Below are 19,199 nucleotides of genomic sequence, written 5' to 3'. Positions count from 1 at the left end.
CACCTCTGCCAAGAAGTCTTCCCTGATTTGCTGTTTCTCTTAATCTGCTTTCAGTCTCACCCTGTGTATAATATATCTATAGTTATATATCTCAGAACATTTCTTATGCAGAATTTTAATAATGTACTTGCTTGTCACACTAAAATGTGACCTTTTTGAAGGTGTGTGAAAAGTCTCAGTAATCTTCATATTTCCAGGACCCAGCACAGAGCCTGGTATACAATAGATACTCCAAACTCTTGATTGGGTACACAAATGAGTGAATGACTGGGTGATTGAATGAATGAATAACCTGGTCTGGCCAGGTTGTTTTGAAGGTGAATGAATCAAAAGTTTATTAAGCCTCTTTGAAAAAGAAAATCAATTTGCTTCTCCCTTCCCTGTAGCTGCAAGAGAAGGTCATACTTCTCAGCCACTTGCCAAGAGATGAAGCTGAACCTGTTTGTTTCAATCAGTGAGTCTGGAGAGCAAGCAGTTGCCTCACCTTCCCGTGAGGAGCAGTGTGAGTCATATGCGTCCTCACCTTTCACAGTGCACAAATCTAGGCCACCCTGGGTCCTTCAGCTCGTTCTCCTGGGTCCTAAATTTTTTTCTAACGTGTGTGTGTGTGTGTGTGTATGTATGCATGCACGCACACGTGTGTGCATGTGTGTGCACCCCTGCATATGCATGTGTGTCTATGTGTGTATTTATGCATATGTGCAAGCCACCTAGTTATATGCAGAATCTCGTCAGTTATTTGAGTGCACCTAAGTGCATTCAGCAGGGGATGATCAATAATTTCCCTCAACTTCTCTCTGGGCCATGTGCTTGGTCTCATGCTGAGAAGGAGTCTTTACGGTGAACTGTGGCTGATACTAGCCTGATCTTTGGTACTTTGGATCCATTTCTCTTTTTATTCTCTTTTTAGTTCAAAAACCCAGTTGGAGATTGAGAATTCTAATTCAAAAAGATGTTATTTTCTAGAAGAATGCCAGAAGAAAGGGGCAGTCTCTTGAGCGTATGTTCCAATGTTACACTTTTGCCTGGGTCCTCAGGGAGCTACAGAATGGTCTTTGCCTTTGATTTAGGCCATGTTTCTGCTTTCCCTATGAAAGCTTCCCTTCTCACTGCAGAGCTGCTGTCCCAGAGGTCTCTAGAGAGGCTCTCTCTGCCCAGAAAGCCCTTGGAGGCAGCAGAATGCATAGGGGACATGGCAATGCTGGGAGACACAGTGACACTGTGGGACATGGTGACATTAGAGGACACAGTGACAATAGAGAACACTGACACTGGGGACATGGTGACACTGGGGGACATAGTCACCCTTCTTTCCCTTCTCAGTCCCTCAGTAAGGGCCAAGAAGGATGCGCATTATCACAAGTGAAAATGGAAATCAAGTGGGAAGAAAAGTTAGTCCTGCAGGAGGACATGCTTGGGTAACAGCATCTGCACTAACATCCACTGCAGGGATGTTAGTGGGAGATCTAAGAAAGCAGCTTAAAGGGATTAGTTGGGAGGGAGGAACTTGAAGGAGCTAATTATAAAGTTTGTACCAGAGATGAGAGAGGATTATGAGACCTCTTTGTGCACAACCATTTTGAAAATGAGAGAAGAGTTCTGAGATGAATGTGGCTAGATAGAGAGCAAAGGTAAGGAAGGGAGATGTGAGCACCACTGAGCCATACGTGGGATTCGTGGCTACAGCAGGGAAGACCACGTTTACTTGCAGTATGCACATCTATGAGGGTCCTGCTGTGGTCTGAACCATGTGGAAGTGGGGACGACTCCTTACCTAATCATAATTCATCAAGTGTCAGCTTAGTGACAGGATTAAGCACTGTTACGAGGATCTGTGAAATATGGGCATTAGAAATCAGTGTGTATTTCCTGGATCCCTAATCTATGCCAAACATGGGGCTCAGAGCCCCGGGGAGTACAGGTTTGCTTCACAGGCTTGGGGTACTTGGCCAAGAAGGATACAGGCCAGGGATATAGGAAATGTCAGGGGAGTTGTACTGAAAATGGGGGTTGCCCCAGACTAGGCGGTTGGGGCAGGCTCCACAAAGGAGGGAATCCAAGGCAGGGTGCAGAAGGATGGGGGTTGCCATGTGAGGAGAGCCTCGGAACCAGGAGGCTAGATGGGAGTGGAGAACTCCTGTGGGAAAGAAGCAGGAGCTGAGGCTCTAAGGGGGAAGTCAGAAGGAAGCCTGAGGGACCCTTGAATTGTAGGGTAACAAGCCTGAGCTTCTTCTGCAGACACTGGGGAACCATTTGAAGGGTTTGGAGCATAGGAAATGCCCAGGTAAAAACTGGGTTTCAGGACAAATTGGCCAGCAGGTGCACAGAACAGAGCATGGCAATGACAGGGAGAGCCTGTGGGAGGCTTTTCCAAAGTCCCAGGCAAGACAATGGGGCTTTCCCGAAGTGGGAATAGAAATGAATACGTGGATGAAAGGGATCGACCCTATCAAGGCTGGGCTAAGCCCGCAGTCTCCCACGTCGATGGCAGTGGGCTGGGGTACTCTCCCATAGGGTCCATCACGCATCTTCCAAAGACTTTGGAGGGATGGGAGGAGGGGGGCATTCTTTCTACGTCAAAGCAAACAGTACCAGATAATAAAGAGAAGACATGGTGGGTTACAAGTCTCCTTGTCTATACTCCTGTGCCAAGGGATTCTGCTCACCTGGCACCAGAAGACATGAATCCAGAGAGCTGGGAATTCCCCTGTTACACATGAGACCTGGCACTATGCAGAATGAATATGGCTGCATGTTACAGGTGGGATCCACCAAGACACAGATTGTGTCATTAACCTCCTGGGTCACACAGGTAGTAAGTGGGGTTTGGGATTTGAATTCATATCTATCTGGTGCCGGACCTTTGGCCTTCCTTCTATTCCATCAAAATGGATTACCCAGCTTCTACGTAGCTGAGTGGTACAAATTTGGGATGGTCTGGAAGCACCTCTGTAACAAAGGGGAGAGAGGAAATGTAAACTCCCCTGGGTTGTCTCTGACTCTCCTCTTCCTCTGATCCATTCCAGCTGCCTGGGCCTCTCCACCATGAACAGCACCTTGAGGGATGCCCAGGCCCCAAGCCACCGTGAGTGCCTCCTGCCTTCCGTGGCCCGGAACCCCTCTGTCACCCAGGTCACGCCAGCCAAGAAGATAACCTTCCTCAAGCGAGGGGATCCCCGGTTTGCTGGGGTTCGCTTGGCTGTTGACCAGCGCGTGTTCAAGAGCTTTGGTGCTCTGATGGACGAGCTCTCTCAGCGTGTGCCTCTCTCCTTTGGGGTGCGCTCTGTCACCACGCCCCGGGGCCTTCATGGCCTCAGTACCCTGGAACAGTTGGAAGATGGTGGCTGCTACCTCTGCTCTGATAAGAAGCCCCCCAAAACACCCAGTAGGCCAGACTGGCCACAAGGGAGAAGCCCATCTGCTCAGCAGTCAAGGGATTTTGAAAGCCGATGTGAGGCACCAGGAACATCCTCTTCCTGCAAGGGTCCTAAGGCCCCAAGGAGGATAATGCTGGTTAAGAATGGAGACCCTAGATTCCAGCAGACAATGGTTCTCAGCCATAGAAATACAAGGAACCTGTCGGCCTTTCTCAGCAAAGCCTCAGATCTTTTGCACTTTCCTGTGAAGCAGATGTACACGACAAGTGGGAAAAAGGTAGGCTGTTGGGGTATGCTATTTCCTTTAAAAAGCTCTCTGGACCTCAGATCAAAATACTTAGATGGAATGGGGAGGTTATTCTTTACAAAGAGGCACTGATTGCCTTGCTACTAATTAAAGGTGAATTAAAGGAGTGGAGACATGTAGTCAGTTAAATAAGCAATTATTATTTGTATTTTGCTTACCGTTTAGTGAGTGCTTAGTGAGTGCCAGACACTGTGCTTTGCACACTTTTATTATTTTCTTATCCAATCCTTCTATTATCCAATACCATCTATTTCAGGGAGAGTTCAGTGCAGAAGACAAAAACTCCTCAAAGTACCTTGAGCAGAAAATAATCTAATGCAGGACATTAGGGGATTCCCAAATCTTTGGACAGCTGGAGGCATGAGCTCTAAGCTGGGTCTACAGGAATAGCTCCCAGCATTCTGCAGGAAGCTACTACCCTGCTTGAAGCTACTGTGATTATTGAGTTCAAGAATACTTCTCTATAGTGGCATCCAAGCTTATAAATCTGGGATCAGGAAACTGCCACAGTTGCATCTTAACACTCTTGACATGCAGGAGCTCTGGGGTGCCGGGTCTAGCCTGCTGCCTGGGCTGCTATGGCCTCCTGGTACCCACACATTTGCTTCGCAGCAACAACAACCAGAAGCGAGAAGAGATGGTGTCTGCCTCACTTGCTTTCCCAGACTTGATCAAGTGCATCTAATTGATGGAGAACCCAATCTACATATAGCCTGAACTGTGAAGAAGGCTAGGGAATAATTTTTGCCTTTCCAGCTCCTGCAGAACATGAATGTACACTGTAGGTGCACAGGATGGAGGATGGAGGTGGCTTGATCTAATCAACAGTTTCCCCATAATCTAATCCTATCACTACTTAACACCTGTGTACACTATTCTACCACTACTTAAATTTACAAGCAGCAGCTACAGCAGCATGTTCCCACCTAAGTATGTAGCTGTCTTTCCAACAATCAAAACATATTCACCTTCCCCCCAGAGTCACATCAGCACTGTACCATCCATCCTCTGGGCACAAGCCCACCTTTGTAGCCTCTGTCTTAAGACTTAACTATCAAGTCACCAAAATACCTTATAAAAAGTGCTAGAGGGAGGCAAGGGCAAAACATAGAAAATTGATTCATGCCTAGCAGAGTTGTGAAGAAAACTAGGTTATCTACTGCAAGGCCATTGATGGTATTAGGTTTCCTTCTACTGTCCATTTCATGTTCCCTCTGCCCTCTGCCAGCACCTCAGCTGAATGTGGTTATGGATATGGTAGAATGGCTGGACCAATTCCACCATCTGAATTATGGTGTGTTTACTACGTGCTGCCTGTGCTACATCATTCTTATGGACTCAGCCCTTGGAGGTCCTTCCTGAGCCATTGTAGTCTTGTGTTAATTTTTAACCCTGAATATGGCAGCCACAGAAAGCACTCAAGGGATTCCCTGGGCTATAGATTACTTTCCCCCGACTCTATTTGCATAACAGCAACCCTATTCCCCCTAACCAAGTTTGAATAGGATCCAAACTCTCATTCTGAGAGACCCATTACAGAATCAATCACCCCATTCAACACAGAACCCCCCTGTTGCCTGTTGGTTCATTGTTGCAAGGATCCCCATATGGCCAAGTGACTGTCTCAACTTTCAGCTTCCCTGACTTGCTGTGTGTCTCCTGGTGGGAACATTTTCCCTTGGACCCAGAGACCTCCAAACTAGCAGAGCCTGAAGTTTTGGGGATGGGAAGCAAAATGTTTGTAGCTAGGTCATAGGTGTAATAGTGAAAGGAGCTGCTCATATCCCCACCTCTTAATTCCCAGGTATCTGTTGTCTGTGGAGAAACAGCACTATACTGTATAGTGGTTGCCAGTCCAGAGCACATATCACATCCTGCAAGATAATGCCTCAACATTATAAAGTGATTACTTTCAGTTGGTGCCCATAGAATGAGCCACCGTTCTATAAGTTATAGCTACTTTTGGGTGATGTAGTATATGGCTACACAGTGAATTCCATGGGTGTTAGTGCATTGCCTCAATTCTTTTGTTATAAAGTCAGTTCTTTGGATGGAAGTAATCCTCATGGATTATGGCAATGATGAATGAGGTATTCAGTAAGTCCACGGAAGTATGTGGGCAAGGAAGAAAATACGTATTCAAAATTAGTGCCTATTCCAGTGAATCCACATTTCTGACTCTCCCCATGATAGAGGGGTTCAATGTCATTAGCTTCCCATGAGATGGCTTGCTGAGTACCTCAAGGTATGCTGCAAATCACAAGTGTTTTGGCACAAGTTTAGCATGGATCTCTGCTCTTAGAAGATTGGACCCTTAGCAGACATGGCAGTCAGACCCACATGAATAAGGTAGTTCAGATTCCTAGTTCAAATTTACTTTGTCACTCTGTTCATAATCAAGTTGAGCACACCTTGGGGTGGTTGGAGGAAAAGAATGACTAACATCCATTGAACAGGTCATTTGTCCACATGATTATCACCTCCTGGTGAGCGTTCAATGGGACACAAATGTTCTCGTTCTCTAGGCACATTCTGGGAGACCCATTTACAGATTCTTCTCTAGAGTTCCTTGTCACCAGCCCTCCAGTCTTGTTCCTTCCAAGGCCTTGATTGTCGGATTGAACTGCTAACTCCTGCCTACGAATTGCCATAGAACCTCCTGCCATTGCTCCTTCCGTGAAAAGTAGCCGACCAAATAACATTGTCCCCTGTACTTTCCTTCCCCACTGCCCTTTATGACCCCCAAGTGGGTCTGTAATGGTGCAGCAGTCAACTTTTGACTTGTATCAGCATATCCTGTGAAATCATCTGAAACCCAGAATCAAATATTTTCTTCTTCAGTTAACTGGTCATAGGGAACTCCCCCAGGAAGTTTTAGGTGTGCGGGAAGGAAAGATGGCAATGCAGCAGAAGCAGGTGAACTGGGGGTGTGGCTCATGCAATTTACTTATGTCTTCCGTTCAAATGCCTGGAGCCTGATCTAGTACATGTCACCACCTCCTGATGATGGGGTCCTGCTTTGACACACTTGCTTTATGGCTTGACAGATCACACAACAATCATTTCAGTTGTATTTCAACAACTAGAAGGATCAGTTTCTGCAGGTGATGTTTGCTACAAGAGAAAAGAGATTCTTTTATAGTAGTAGAAGCACCTAGGTCCTCTGGCCATCCCTGAACTGAGAGTTTAGACCTCGAGCTTGCCATTTTCTTTAAGTCAGAGAAGCCAGCCTACTCCATAGTCCTTGAAGCTCTCATTCTCATTAGAAAGATCTATCATGACAGCCAGTGATTGTCAAAGTCCTGCTCTCAGTTAAGCACTGCATTCTACTATCAGAGGTGATCATTCAAGAACCTGTTTTATCACTTTGTGTCTTAGGCTACCAGTGTCGCATTATAACCAGACTATCACTGCCTTCAAACCCAATCAGGTCAAATAATTAATCCAAGACTCCTCCCCTTGAGGGTCTATGCCTGCAACAACCTCTGATACTGTACATTGAATCAGTCATGATTCAGTATAGGAAACAGAAACCTCTGTACGTATCTTAAGCATGAAGAAATTATACACAGAGAGTTTGTGCTTAAAGATTGGAAAGCTGGAGGAGCATAAGCTTGGTTTCTGGAAATAATTCCCAGAATATCACAGAATTGACCTATCTGGATAGACACCTCTAACACAATCAAGCAAGTGGGTTGTTGGGGTGATGTCCCTGGAATAATTGAGTTCAGTATTAGCCCACCATTGCTGTGGTCTGGAATGAGGCAGGTCATGTGCCACTGCTGTCTGTTGATATCCAGAAAGCTGGTGACTGGGTACTGGAAAAATGAGTGTGGCTTTTGCCATTGCAGCTGCACATGCCTCTTTATGCCTTTGACTTTTTTCTTGTGGCAACAGTCAAAAGCAAAAGAAAGATGGGTTCTACTTCACTGTCATTTCTCCTACCTTGTGCAAGTGCATCTAATTATTGGAAATGATTTCATGGTTAGAAGTCTAGCTGCAAGGGAGTCCAGAAAATGTATATAGAGCTTTGTACACTCTGCCATACTGGAAATTACACCAGAAAGAGAGTAAAACAGAGGTTGACTAATCTAGGACATGACATCTACCACACAAACTCACAAGGCAATTCATGTTATTATTTCTGTTGTATAGGTAAGAAAATTGAGGCACAGAGGTTAAGTAATTGGCTCATAGTTGCATGGCTGGCAAATGATAGAATCGACATTAATAATGTCAGAGTCATAATGTAAGAAAACTCCTAAATTATGGCACATTGGCTATGTACCAGCATGTGCTTCATGCAGAGGATACAGAAAATAAGTCTAGGTCCCTACCTTCAATTAGCTACAGTTTAGTGGGTATGGCGAAATGGAGAGAGCAGGTACAAAAGTAAGTTAATTGGAGAAAAAAATATTAGTGTATTTTCTTATAGACTTAATGCAGAACTATTAGAGTTTCTGTAAACAAAATGGTCTCATTGCTCCCCAGGGCAGGCTGTGGCATGATTATCAGTTTTCAGGTCCTCAACTGGGTGAACACTCTCAATATACTCTCAATAACTCTCTTTTTGTGTGTGTGGATCCTAAACTTGACCTTTTTCTAGAATGGAAGCATCATTTAACCCTGAGTTCTTTTTTTTCCTCCTTGGAAAAGTCTGATTTCCTAGAAGTATGACTACTCTAAATTGATAGACTTGGGTCATGTAGTCCATTTGGCTTCTTGTTGTATAAGGGATATGAATACATTGATATGTCTCTATAAATTGATAGAGTTGGGTCATGTTTGCATTTTTGTGATGCACTAGAGCTCTAAATCAACAAAGAAATGTGCTTAGTAGTTTGAAAGAAACTTCTAATCAACTAGGTTGAAAGATCTGGTGTACAGCTAATTTAATGTCATTTGTGGGGAGAGGATGCAAGAGTTCTCTTTTTCTCATTTCCTTGCTAATGAACATACCCTTCTAATTTGAGAAAATAAAGAAGAACAAATTCAGCCCTTTGAAGATGAAACTAAATCCCCCAACACTGCCAGTTACTATATAATATCATAAATAGTGCAAAGTCTCACATGTGCCGTAGGGGCCTCAGGGCCATGTGAGATTTTTCTAAAAGCAGGGACTTGTTTCCTGGAATGCAATGTTGCCTGTTCAGCATCCAGCCCAGGATGTCCTAGGGTGGGTGGGAAAGGATGGCATAAGCCTCTGAGCAGGACCCTAGGGAATCATTGGAGGAGCCTGTAGAGAGAGCAGCCTTGCCCTTCCCTGTTCCAGAAGGGCTGAAAGCAGAGGTGATGGGCTCGAGATTATACTGGAAAACACAGATTGGACCCAGGAGAGAACTCTTTGTGGGAAGTGAGTGAGATAGTGAATCAGATCTCCATAGGGAAGCTGGAGGCCTTTCTGTTCTGGTTGCTTTAAAAAAAATACATATTCTGGAGGCTGCAAGGGTGGGCAGGGAAGCAGGCCAAAGACTTCTTGAAATGTTTTCCACCTGAGGCATCCAGAAGAACCCCTAAACCACAGGCCTTAAACCGGTGGGGGGAGGGGTATATGGAGAGAAGAAGGTGATGGTGATAGGACCTCTGCCCCCAGTTAGTTATGGAGGTATTATGGCAAGTGGGTAGGACAGAATTCTGGGGTGAGATATGCAAACTTCAGGAAAGGGCCAGAGTGATGGGATTCTTCCTCTACCTATGTCTCCCTGGGTAGAAGAGGGGCTCTGCAAACCGGGCCTCCTAATTCAACACTCTCCTTCTTCAGGTGGACTCTCTGAAGGGTCTGCTCCGCAGTCCTTCAGTGCTAGTATGTGCTGGCTACGAGTCTTTCAAACCTCTGGCAATGGAAGATTCTAGAAGATACGGAACTGCAACTTTATCTGGGCAGACTCCAAGAAACAAAACCGGTGAGTTAGTTTTGGAGTTTCCCGAATTTTATTTGCCCTGGATAGTGGTTCAGTAGGACTAAGCAGATATCCTTTCTAGATAATTTTAAAAACCTGCCTTTTGGCCCAAATTTTTGGGTATCCCACTTTTTTTGGGTCATCCTTGCCTCTTCCTCTTTCTTACTGCCATCTACCTTAATTGGGTTGAAATTTGCCTGGTGTATGAGAGCGGGGAGTCTGGTATTTAAAGAAAATAGGGATTAGGAAATCTTGAACTCTAAATTTCTAGGATCTAAAATAAGCTTTATTAAGGACCATGGTGGGCATGACATTATGGAGGCAATGGACCATGGGTATGTGGCATTTGCATCTTTCAAGAGTCATGACTCCCTTAGACAACAGTAGAAGCCAAATGGACTAAAACTAACAATAACCATTGATCCTCCATCTATTCATCAGTCTATACATCTAACTGTATGTATATCTCTCCAAAAAGCCTACTATGTGCCAGAGTGTAGGTGTTGTTATTTAAAAACACATTATTTTAAAGGCATAATTAACAACTGCAGGTTGAAATTTTCAGCAAAATTATTGGAATGGAAATGGGCAAATTTGGTGAATAAACAAAATAATATCCTTTGTGAAAAGCTACTAAGAAATGACAATAATGGTATTAGTGATCACTGCATGCCAGGTGCTAGAGGTACAAGGACCTATTAGCCACAGAGCCCCCTTTGGAGTAGATCCTAGTCTCATTAGGTGCTTATGGAAGAGCAGAGCTTGGCGAAACCTTCTGTCTAGATGGACTCAAGTAGGGGGATCTGTTCTTTTGCTGGCCATAGGCTCAGCCTCCACTAGCCTTTTCTTCTTGCCAATCAGGAGGAGATGAAATGAAAAAGTACTAAAGGCTTCATTCCTACTTGGGACCACTTCTTTCTTCCTTCAGTGGCTCCCTTTTCTTCTCTTTTTCATGGCTAGAGTGCAGGCTTGACTATCAAGACTTGCTATTGTGTGTCCAGGTCCTTCCTTGCAATCATTTATCAACCCCAAAGCTTGATGAGTGTTAGGATGATAAATCACCACTAATAATTGCAAAGCATCTTACAGTTTACAATCAGGCACCTTTACAGCAGCTTATTGATTTTGCTTCCTGTGTTGGGGGTGGGCATGAGCCGGGCCCGGAGTTAGCTCTGGGCCCTGCTGCTCTGCCTGCCAACTCTGTTGTCTATCGAAAACATACTTTGTGCTAGCAACTCTGCAGAAAGTTTTACATGCATTGCCCTGCATCGTCAAAACAAACCTACCATTATTATTTTACAACTCAGTAAGGAGTCTCTGCCAAAAACAACACAGCAAGGAAATCGCAGAGTTGAGACTGAATTCAGACGTTAAGTTCATCTCACTAGGCTTTGCTGGTTCACAGATTGCAGACTGGATATTCATTCTAGAATGGTTTCTGCCCTTACTTTGTGGTTTTGGGGGCGGCAGGGGTATTTAAATGATGAATGCCTCATGACTAGCCTTTATTCTCCGATCCTGAAGCTCCCCCTAGTAGCTCACTGTCTTTCCTCTTTTCTCTTACTTTCATCGTGTGCCAGGAAGCTGGGGGCCAAAGGCCAAGCAGAGTGTGATCCACTCAAGGTCCAGGTCGGGCAGCCAGCCACGGCGGTTTTCCTTGCTGTCAGAGAGGTCTGGTCTCAGCGACCCCCCCGTGTCCCTGCATCACGCTCAGACGGGCCCTGCTCCTGACAGACACCCTCAGGACATGCCTGCCCAGCTTGGCCCATTGGTGGCCAGTGACGATGTTGAGAAAAAGGTCCGCATGAACGAGGATGGCAGCCTGTCTGTAGAGATGAAAGTCCGCTTCCACCTAGTTGGTGAGGACGCACTCCTGTGGTCCAGGAGGGTGGGGAGGGCCAGTGTCCTCACAGCAGCCAGTGAGGAGGTCCCTGTCTTGGGGGAGGTGGACTCCCTCCACTGTGTGTGGGAGGATCACCCTGGGGGTTCCCCAGAGCCTGGGGCACAGGGACAGGGGCCCTGTGAGGCAGGATGTGAAGAAGCCCTTGGCCGAGGCCGGTGGCAGCCAGGCACCAGGTGTGAGATCTGGATGAACCCCCTGTACTTCACCCAGGGAGAGGGGACAGCCTCTCGGAGGAGATCCAGGCTGACCCAACACTCCCATTCCAGGAGGCCCTGTAGCCAAGTGTTCACCAGCAGGAAAAGAAGCAGCAAGGACAGTGTCAGCCCTACCTCTAGGGACAGACCCCCCAAAGACTCTGAGCCAAACTCCTCCTGCTGCTCCAGGTCTCCGGAAGGCAGCGTGGACAGCTGCGACCTACATTCAGCCTCGGGGGCTGCCTCTCAGAGGGGAGCAGGGTGGGAAGCTGGAAGCCCATCCTGGACTAGTGAGGGCCCAGGTCCACAGGAAGAAGGGCAGGGCAGCAGGGAGCCCCATAGCTGCCTGAAGCCCCAGACCCGAGGCACGGCAGGTGCTCTTTCTGACTCCTCAGAGAGTGCGGAGTCTCTCGAGGAGTCTAGTGAAAGGGGTAAGCGGCACCAGGGCTGCCTGAGCAAGACAAGGGCCGTGACTACTTCCCGGACAAAGGCCATTCAGGGGGAAGGCCCCAGTCCGCCCACGGTGAGTCCCTGGTCTTTGAGGAACGAGGACTCTCAGGCAGAGGACAGTGGACAGGGTACCAGGCACTCCCAGGCTAAGGGTAGGTCTGGGAGGAGACCACCCCTGGCTCCAGGTCATTCTGGCTCTGGGGACACTGCAGGCCATTCTCCACCTTCTGCCTCAGTCCCGGGCGGGAGGAGAAAGCAGGGGGGCAGAGTCAGTGCTGTGTCCTCACCCAGCATTTCTGGTCTCAGCCACGGGGCTCAGAGAGGCCACCCCAGGCAGCAGCACACCCAAAGGCATACCCACCGCCCACCTGACTCACCTGTGCCCAGGCAAATGCCGGGACCGCCCAGCAGACGCAGGGCCTGCCCAAATGGCTCAGCACCACGCCTTTCTGCAAGCTCGCCCAGGGCCGGGAACCGGGCCTCCCAGGACACAGGGCCGCTCTCCTCTGCCTCTCTTCATTCCCAGTATGCACAGGGGGTCTGCAGTGCTCTCATTACCCCTGTGAGCAATTCTGACTGTGCTTCCGATTTCTACCCCCCATACTCTCCCTCTGCTGAGACTGAAGGGGACCCTGAGTTCAGGGCGCGCTCATTAGCTCCCACACCTTCCAACCCATCAGACTCTTTGAGCAGCCAAGCTGATGGTCTGGACAAAAAGGCAGGGGGCGGCATTCCCAAGCCTTCCCGGCCTTTAGTTCTGCCAGTTGGACAGTCCGAGGGAGGGATGCCGGGAGCCCACAGAGGCTGCGACTGCTCACCGATCAGCACATCCCTGTTCCACAGGACCCCCAGTGATAAGACTCATGCCCTGCAGACCTCCCAGCCACTGCGCAGCCAGGGGCCCTTCTCTGAGGTCCCCTTGGTATGCAGCAGATACTGTCCCACCCCGCCAAGGACATGGCCTTTTGTCAAGAAATACCCTTCGTGTTGCAGCAACCCCAGTGCTGACTGGGGGCCAGGCGGGGGAGAGCTAGGGGAGGGAAAGCTTGAGGCATGGTGCCCCTGGCCCCCCGGCTCTCAGTCAGGGGCCATGGGGAAAGCAGTCAAAGCCTCGAGAAGGGGCAGCTCCAGCTGTGGCCCCAGGTCTGGGAGAATATTCCAGGGAGAGAAGGTTGCTGGTGGAGGGGAAAGCCTAGAAGGGCAAGAGAGAGATAGCAGAATGGCGCTGGGTGCTCTGCCCCAAGCCTCACCAGATGCTGTGGTCCGTGAATGGCTGAGCAACATCCCAGTGGAGCCCATACCCATGAAATGTGAGATGGTGGGTGAGAGCACAGTTGTGTCAGGGGATGACCCAGAAGGCCCCAAGGAGGATCCTGTTGACAAACGTTCCCCAGAATGTCTGGGGGAGCCAACGCAGGTCAGACAACCGTCACATGAAGGGGCCGCCAGCGAGAAAGCAGAGCCAGACGGAGCCCTCCCAGTGACTGGTGATGCTCATCCCAAGTCAGAAGAGGATCTTCCTTGTAGCGGAGTTTCAGAAGACCCCAGGGAGGCTGGATCAGGCAAAGGCATGGCCGTGGACTGTTCAGTGGGCCCGTGCGTGCTTCCGCACAAGGTCTCTGCCTCCATACAGATCATGAAAGCACTAATGGGCTCCAAGCAGGGCCGGCCCAGCAGCCTGCCCGAAGTGTCCAGCGCAGCGGGCAGGAGGCTCAGCCGCTCTGCCCAGGCCCTTATCACCTGTCTTGCTGGGCTCCACTTCTTTGATGAAGACCTTGGGTCTCCCACTGGCAAAGTGAGGTTCATAGACTCTCCTCGGTACCAGGAGCTCCTGAGCACCTTCCAGGCCCTGTGGCCGGGGTGCAGCCTCAGGCGTGGTGAGCCGGACTCTGGCCTCTGGGAGCTTGGCTGGTGCCAGGCTCTGCCGGGCCTCAGGTCTGACGTCATGACGGAGGACTTCACACTGACATCCTCATCTGGTGTGGATGTTGGCAGTGGCTCCAGAGGCTCAGGGGAGGGCAGTGGACCCTGTGCCATGGAGTGCGCCCTGGTCCCTGAGAGGGTAGCCCTGCCCTTGAAAATCCCCTCCCAGAGGCCTGATTCTAGAACCTCCGAGAACCGAGAGGATCCAGGAAACCAACAGCTGAGTGGTTCCACGGCCTCTTCAAATTCCCAAGCATGGGCTTGTGCCAGCAGAAAAGATGAGGCAGACAGAAACAGTGGGGGGCAGGTTCTGGGCAGGAACCTGGACCAAGTAGTTGAAAACACAGTGCAAGAAGAGGAGGTACCGCTAGAGAAAGTCGGAGAAGAAAAAGAAATCGCAGCACTGCAAGGAGATGGTGTCCAGGGATTCCCAGAAGAGGGAAGAGTCTTGGGACAAGAACTGTCAGAGGCCAACTCTCAGGATGGGGAGGGTGCACAGGAAGATAAGAGTGTGCAGGAAGAAGAGGCAAGAAGAGACCCTGCCTCCACTATACTTTGCCCTCCAGGAAAAAGAGAGAAACCCACAGAGCTCCCTAGGAGCCTCAGCGACAGGGATGCAAATGCCAGTGGCCCCCACCTGGAACCTGGTTTGGAGAAGCTGCCCAAAGCAGCTGAGACATGCCATGCGCAAGCCCAGGCCAAGTGCACCCAGGGGCCTAGGGAGACGAGCTCTTCTCCGGCCCGCAGAGTGTCTCTGGACCCTGAGCCCCTCTGGGTGTCCAAGTTGCTGAGGAAGATGGAGAAGGCCTTCATGGCCCATCTTGGCAGTGCCACCGCGGAGCTCCGAGCCCGCTGGAGCCTGCAGAACAACAGCCTGCTGGACCAGATGGTGGCAGAGCTGCAGCAGGACCTGGGCCTTCGGCTCCGAGATAGCACTGAGAAAGAGCTCCAGAAGATCTGGAGCCAGGCAGTGGGGAAGAAGCCGGGGCCGGCCCGGGAAGGCCTCAGGTGGGAGATGGCCCTGCAGATGGAGCAGCGCAGGCGCCGTCTCCAGGGCCTGAGGTACCTCTCGACCTTCTCCGGACCGGCTGGAAGCCAGGGGCCCGGCCCCTTCCCCACAGAGGAGGAGGATGCACCAACCCTCAGCGGAGCCCTGGGGACCTGGCTGGTTGGGGAGGCCGAGGGGGAGGAGTTTTGTCCCTGTGAGGCCTGCATGAGGAAGAAAGTGATCCCCACGTCCCCGAAGGACACAACGGGGGCATCCAGGGCACCCATCCAAAAGTCCTTCGACCTGCAGCACCTTCTGCAGAAGAAGAAAAGGGCGTGTGCTCGTGGCGAGGCAGCAGAGGCAGCCCCCGAGAGGAGAGGGATGGAGCTGCTTCAGGGGGACCCCTTGGGGACAGGGACTGTCCAGGGGTCCACTGGAGGCCTGGAGCTGGGGTTAGACCAGGACCCTGGGACAGAGGGGTGGGGCGAGGGTGAGAACAGCCAGACCCTTGGCAAAGACGGAGACCCCCGAGGGAGGGAGGAGGAGGCCACTGCTCAGAAGAGAGAAGGGAGCACAGGGGCTGGACGAAGCAGTGTCCCAGAGGCAGCAGGTGGGGAGGAGCAGGGCTCTGGTGGGAAGGAAGAAAACCCCGAGGAGGGCTCTGGGGCTGACACCGCTTTGGAAGGTGAAGCCTCTGGAGGAGGTAACCCAAGTCCAGGAGGACAGAACGATGGTGTCAAAACTGCAGAGGCCCCGGAAGCTGAAGGAGAGGGGCAGCCAGAGTCGGGACGGGGAAACCAAGGGGAGGAAGAAGGTAGCCCGCAGGTCGGCTGGGGACAGGGCCAGCCAGGTGAGACTTCTGGAAACAGAAGCCCAGATCAAGAGGGGAAGCCAGCACTGCCGCCTGCCCCAGGTGGAGATAGCCCCTGCCGGAGGTCAGGCTGGAAAGCAGGTCTCGCCTCCTCCAGCACATCATCTCTGGGAAACTGCTCTCAGCTCTCTCAGAAAGGCTCTGTAGAAAAGCCTTTGAATGGAGACATGAGGAGCTTCGAAGAGGAGTCCAAGGTACTCCCTGGTCCAGAGAGAAAAGTCACAGATATGTACCCAGAAAGCTCCACTTCTGAGCAAGAAGAGGCCCCCTTGGGGCCAAGGACTCCAGAGCAGGAGGCAGGCGAGGCCTCTGGCCTAGAAGCTGAGAAGGTAGTTAAAACTCCTGCTTTCACAGAAAGGAGGTTTAAAAACCTCACCACGGACAGAACAGATGGCTTTGGCCACGATGACTTAGATTTCTAGAGATCCAGCCGCAAGGCAGTCATGAGTCTGTTTTTAACCTTTTGTCTACACACCTGAGCGTGGCTCGGTCCCCTGGAGATGTGCAAAGAGCTTGGAGAAAGATCAGGACTTGCCAAGGACGCAGCCACACCATGCTGTCCTTGGGTTCTAAATTCTGGAGCTTCACAGGGCCCTGCTGGCCAATCCCATGCGTGGTGTGAAGGAGGGTTACCTCAGATCTGCCCTGTTATCCGAGGTCAGCTGGACCCCACCAGTTTCCTGCTGAGCCCAAAAGGATGGAACTGACGGGAAAAGTTCCAGGAGAGTTTTGTTTGTGTGTTTGTTTTTTGCTCTCATTCTTTTGCCTATTGATCTCTGGTTATTTTTCTCCTTGGCCTCTCTTGGCATTCACCTCGTTCAACTTTGAGGTGTTTTTTTTCTAGTCTTGAATATATTTGGTGACTCTGCAGATGTGAATACTCGGAAGACACAGATAAATTCAGGGTCATTGGACAAAGTTTGTTCTCAGCCCCAAAGTCCAAGTGTATGTCCTTAATTCATATATATATTCATGAAAATACATATTGGTAATGGAAAAAATTGGGAAAGGCAAAATAAAGCAGGAAGAAGGAAAAGTAGTCATCCATAGTCCCATCACTCAGAGATGACTAATGTAACAGTTGCCTACAGTTCTTTCCCAATTTTTCCTAACGGTTTGATAGTTGAACTCATCCTTATACACTTCTTTTTTTATTTAACAATATAGGAATTTCCCCAGTTTATCTCAAAATCTTCACAAAACTTTTTTTCATAAAACTATTTTTAATGCCTGAATAATTTATTATGCAAACATAAAACACTTTACTTTGCCATTTCCCTAGTGTGGGCCATTTAGATGGGTTTCGTTATTTTTTTTTTTCTTAGCATTCTTCTGCCCGAACTGCAGATGATTTCCCTAGAATAGATTCCCAGGCGTGGAATTACTTAGCCAAAAATATCAGCTTTTTTCGAGGCTTTTGATATCATGCTGCCAAATTGCTTTTCTAAAGGTCTGTACTAATTTACATCACCTGGCCCACCACGAGCTCATCAGTGTTTGGTATAGCCATTAAAAATGAGAAATCTTTTGCTAATTTTATGGGCAAAAAATAGTACCTGACTTTAATGTGGTACTATTTTTGATATATTTGATTGCTAGTGAGATTAAAGAGTTTTCTGTTTATTAAAAAGCTATTTGCATATAAATTTTATGTGTATGCTTTTCGCCCATTTTCAACTGGGATCCTAGCTTCTTTTTTTTTTTTTTTTGATGAATTGATTTACCTGTGCCCTTTATAATTTTTTGTTAATATTCTATTTATCATTTTTGAGATTTAAAAAAATAATGCCCTTTCTCTACATCGTTCCACAGCTAGCCTTGGACCGGGCCCTGTCTAAGTAGGGAGCTCCTGATGGGGCAGAATTTCTTTGACTGGTTCTCACCAGCATTCTTGCTCATATATGACCATTTTGTGTACTCGGAATTATTAAAGTAGAAGTCGATGCTACAAGGACAGGTATTGCCCCCTGGTTGTTTAAATGTAAATATTAATAATAAAAAGAAAGCAAAAATAAAAATAAGTAAAAAATTAAAAATAAGTGAATGTTGGGTGTAGGCCATGTCCTCATGCCTGCAGTCACCTGTTCTGTTTCTGAGTGCTGTAAATGTTCTTAATAAAATTTGGTGTGTTATAAAGTTTTCTGTGGAGGTGATTATTCTTTTCCTTTTTTTTCTTAAGATTTTATTTATTTATTTTTTTGGGGGGGGGAGGGGCAGAGGGAGAGGGCTAAGCAAACTCCATGCTGAGCACGGAGCCTGACTCAGGGCCTGATCCCAGGACCCTGAGATCGTGACCTGAGCCAAAATCAAGAGTTGGTTGCTTAATCAACTGAGCCACCCAGGTGCCATATGTGTCTGTGTACACACACACACACACACACACACACACTCGCATGTGCTGGTGCCCTAGCCAGAAGTCCTCAGTGGAACAGATTGTATTGTGAGCTTGCTTTAAATATGGTGACATGCAGAGTTGTCCAGAACTTGTCACTGTTAGTTGACATGATGTATACACCATGCACTTCTTCTGTGGCTTGAGGTCCCCAGTCATCCCCTAAGAGATATTCCAACCTTTGTGTTTCCTCATCTGACCTCCCCAAATGACAGCCAGCCATCGCTGGCACTCACTGACCTGGCACTTAATTAAAATGGCGTCGTCCGTTCCTGATCACGAGAACGAAACAGCATGGGATTTGGAGTCGCATGACCTATAAGCTCAAGTCCCAGCGCTAGCACCTCAGTTTCAACCGTGAAAACCGTGTTTTCCTCATTGCATTGTTGAGAAGTTGATGAGATAACATATGAAACTTCCTTGTACTCATGTTGGGAACATAGCAATATGTTCATTAGCACTGCTGTGTTTTCAATGCCTGTTATGTGTCAGTGACCATATTAGATGCACGTGTACTCTTTCCAACATGTCTGTGACCTAGGCAAGTCCACACTGTCACCTCCGTATCACAAACGAAGTAATCGCGACAGGGAAGACTCACACAGCTCGTTAGGGGCAAAGCCAAGATTTAAACACAGAGATTTCAGAGTCTAAAGTCCCTGTCCTTTTTCCATTGTATCATATTTTCTTCATTTCAATTCAGGCCCCATAAATAAATAACTAAAGGTGATTAACACTTTGTTGAATGAACTTACTGCAAAATAGTTAAGACTTAGAAAAGTAAATTAGATGGGATTGGTTTGCTCAACTGATTGCATTATGTCCTTAGTAATAGTCTACTTATATACAGATATCAGGAGCTGGAGATAAGCTGGTTTCATAAAGCTGAGAGTT

The 19,199-nt window shown here is 48.4% G+C and overlaps 1 protein-coding gene across 1 annotated transcript; it reads left to right on the top strand.

Annotated features, from left to right (window-relative positions):
* Positions 1-380: 380 nt before the first annotated feature.
* RP1L1 (RP1 like 1) lies at positions 381-18,011 on the top strand. The gene is made up of 4 exons (XM_081810704.1): positions 381-502; positions 3,027-3,654; positions 9,446-9,587; positions 11,165-18,011. The coding sequence occupies exons 2-4, from the start codon at positions 3,046-3,048 to the stop codon at positions 16,333-16,335; spliced, it is 5,922 nt and encodes a 1,973-aa protein (XP_081666830.1). The 5' UTR covers positions 381-502; positions 3,027-3,045; the 3' UTR covers positions 16,336-18,011.
* Positions 18,012-19,199: the final 1,188 nt, after the last annotated feature.

Source organism: Leptonychotes weddellii, chromosome 2, assembly GCF_054177405.1.
Source record: "Leptonychotes weddellii isolate Sample4059 chromosome 2, ASM5417740v2, whole genome shotgun sequence".
In the NCBI taxonomy this organism is placed as follows: domain Eukaryota; kingdom Metazoa; phylum Chordata; class Mammalia; order Carnivora; family Phocidae; genus Leptonychotes; species Leptonychotes weddellii.
This window is presented reverse-complemented; position numbering and strand designations above follow the sequence as displayed.

What these genes read in the sequence shown, in the direction of transcription:
- RP1L1 (XM_081810704.1), top strand. Translation starts at nt 3,046, where the DNA reads ATGAACAGCACCTTGAGGGATGCCCAGGCCCCAAGCCACCGTGAGTGC. An exon ending in ACACGACAAGTGGGAAAAAG is followed by an intron (nt 3,655 to 9,445) that starts GTAGGCTGTTGG and finishes CTCCTTCTTCAG; the next exon opens with GTGGACTCTCTGAAGGGTCT. An exon ending in GACTCCAAGAAACAAAACCG is followed by an intron (nt 9,588 to 11,164) that starts GTGAGTTAGTTT and finishes ATCGTGTGCCAG; the next exon opens with GAAGCTGGGGGCCAAAGGCC.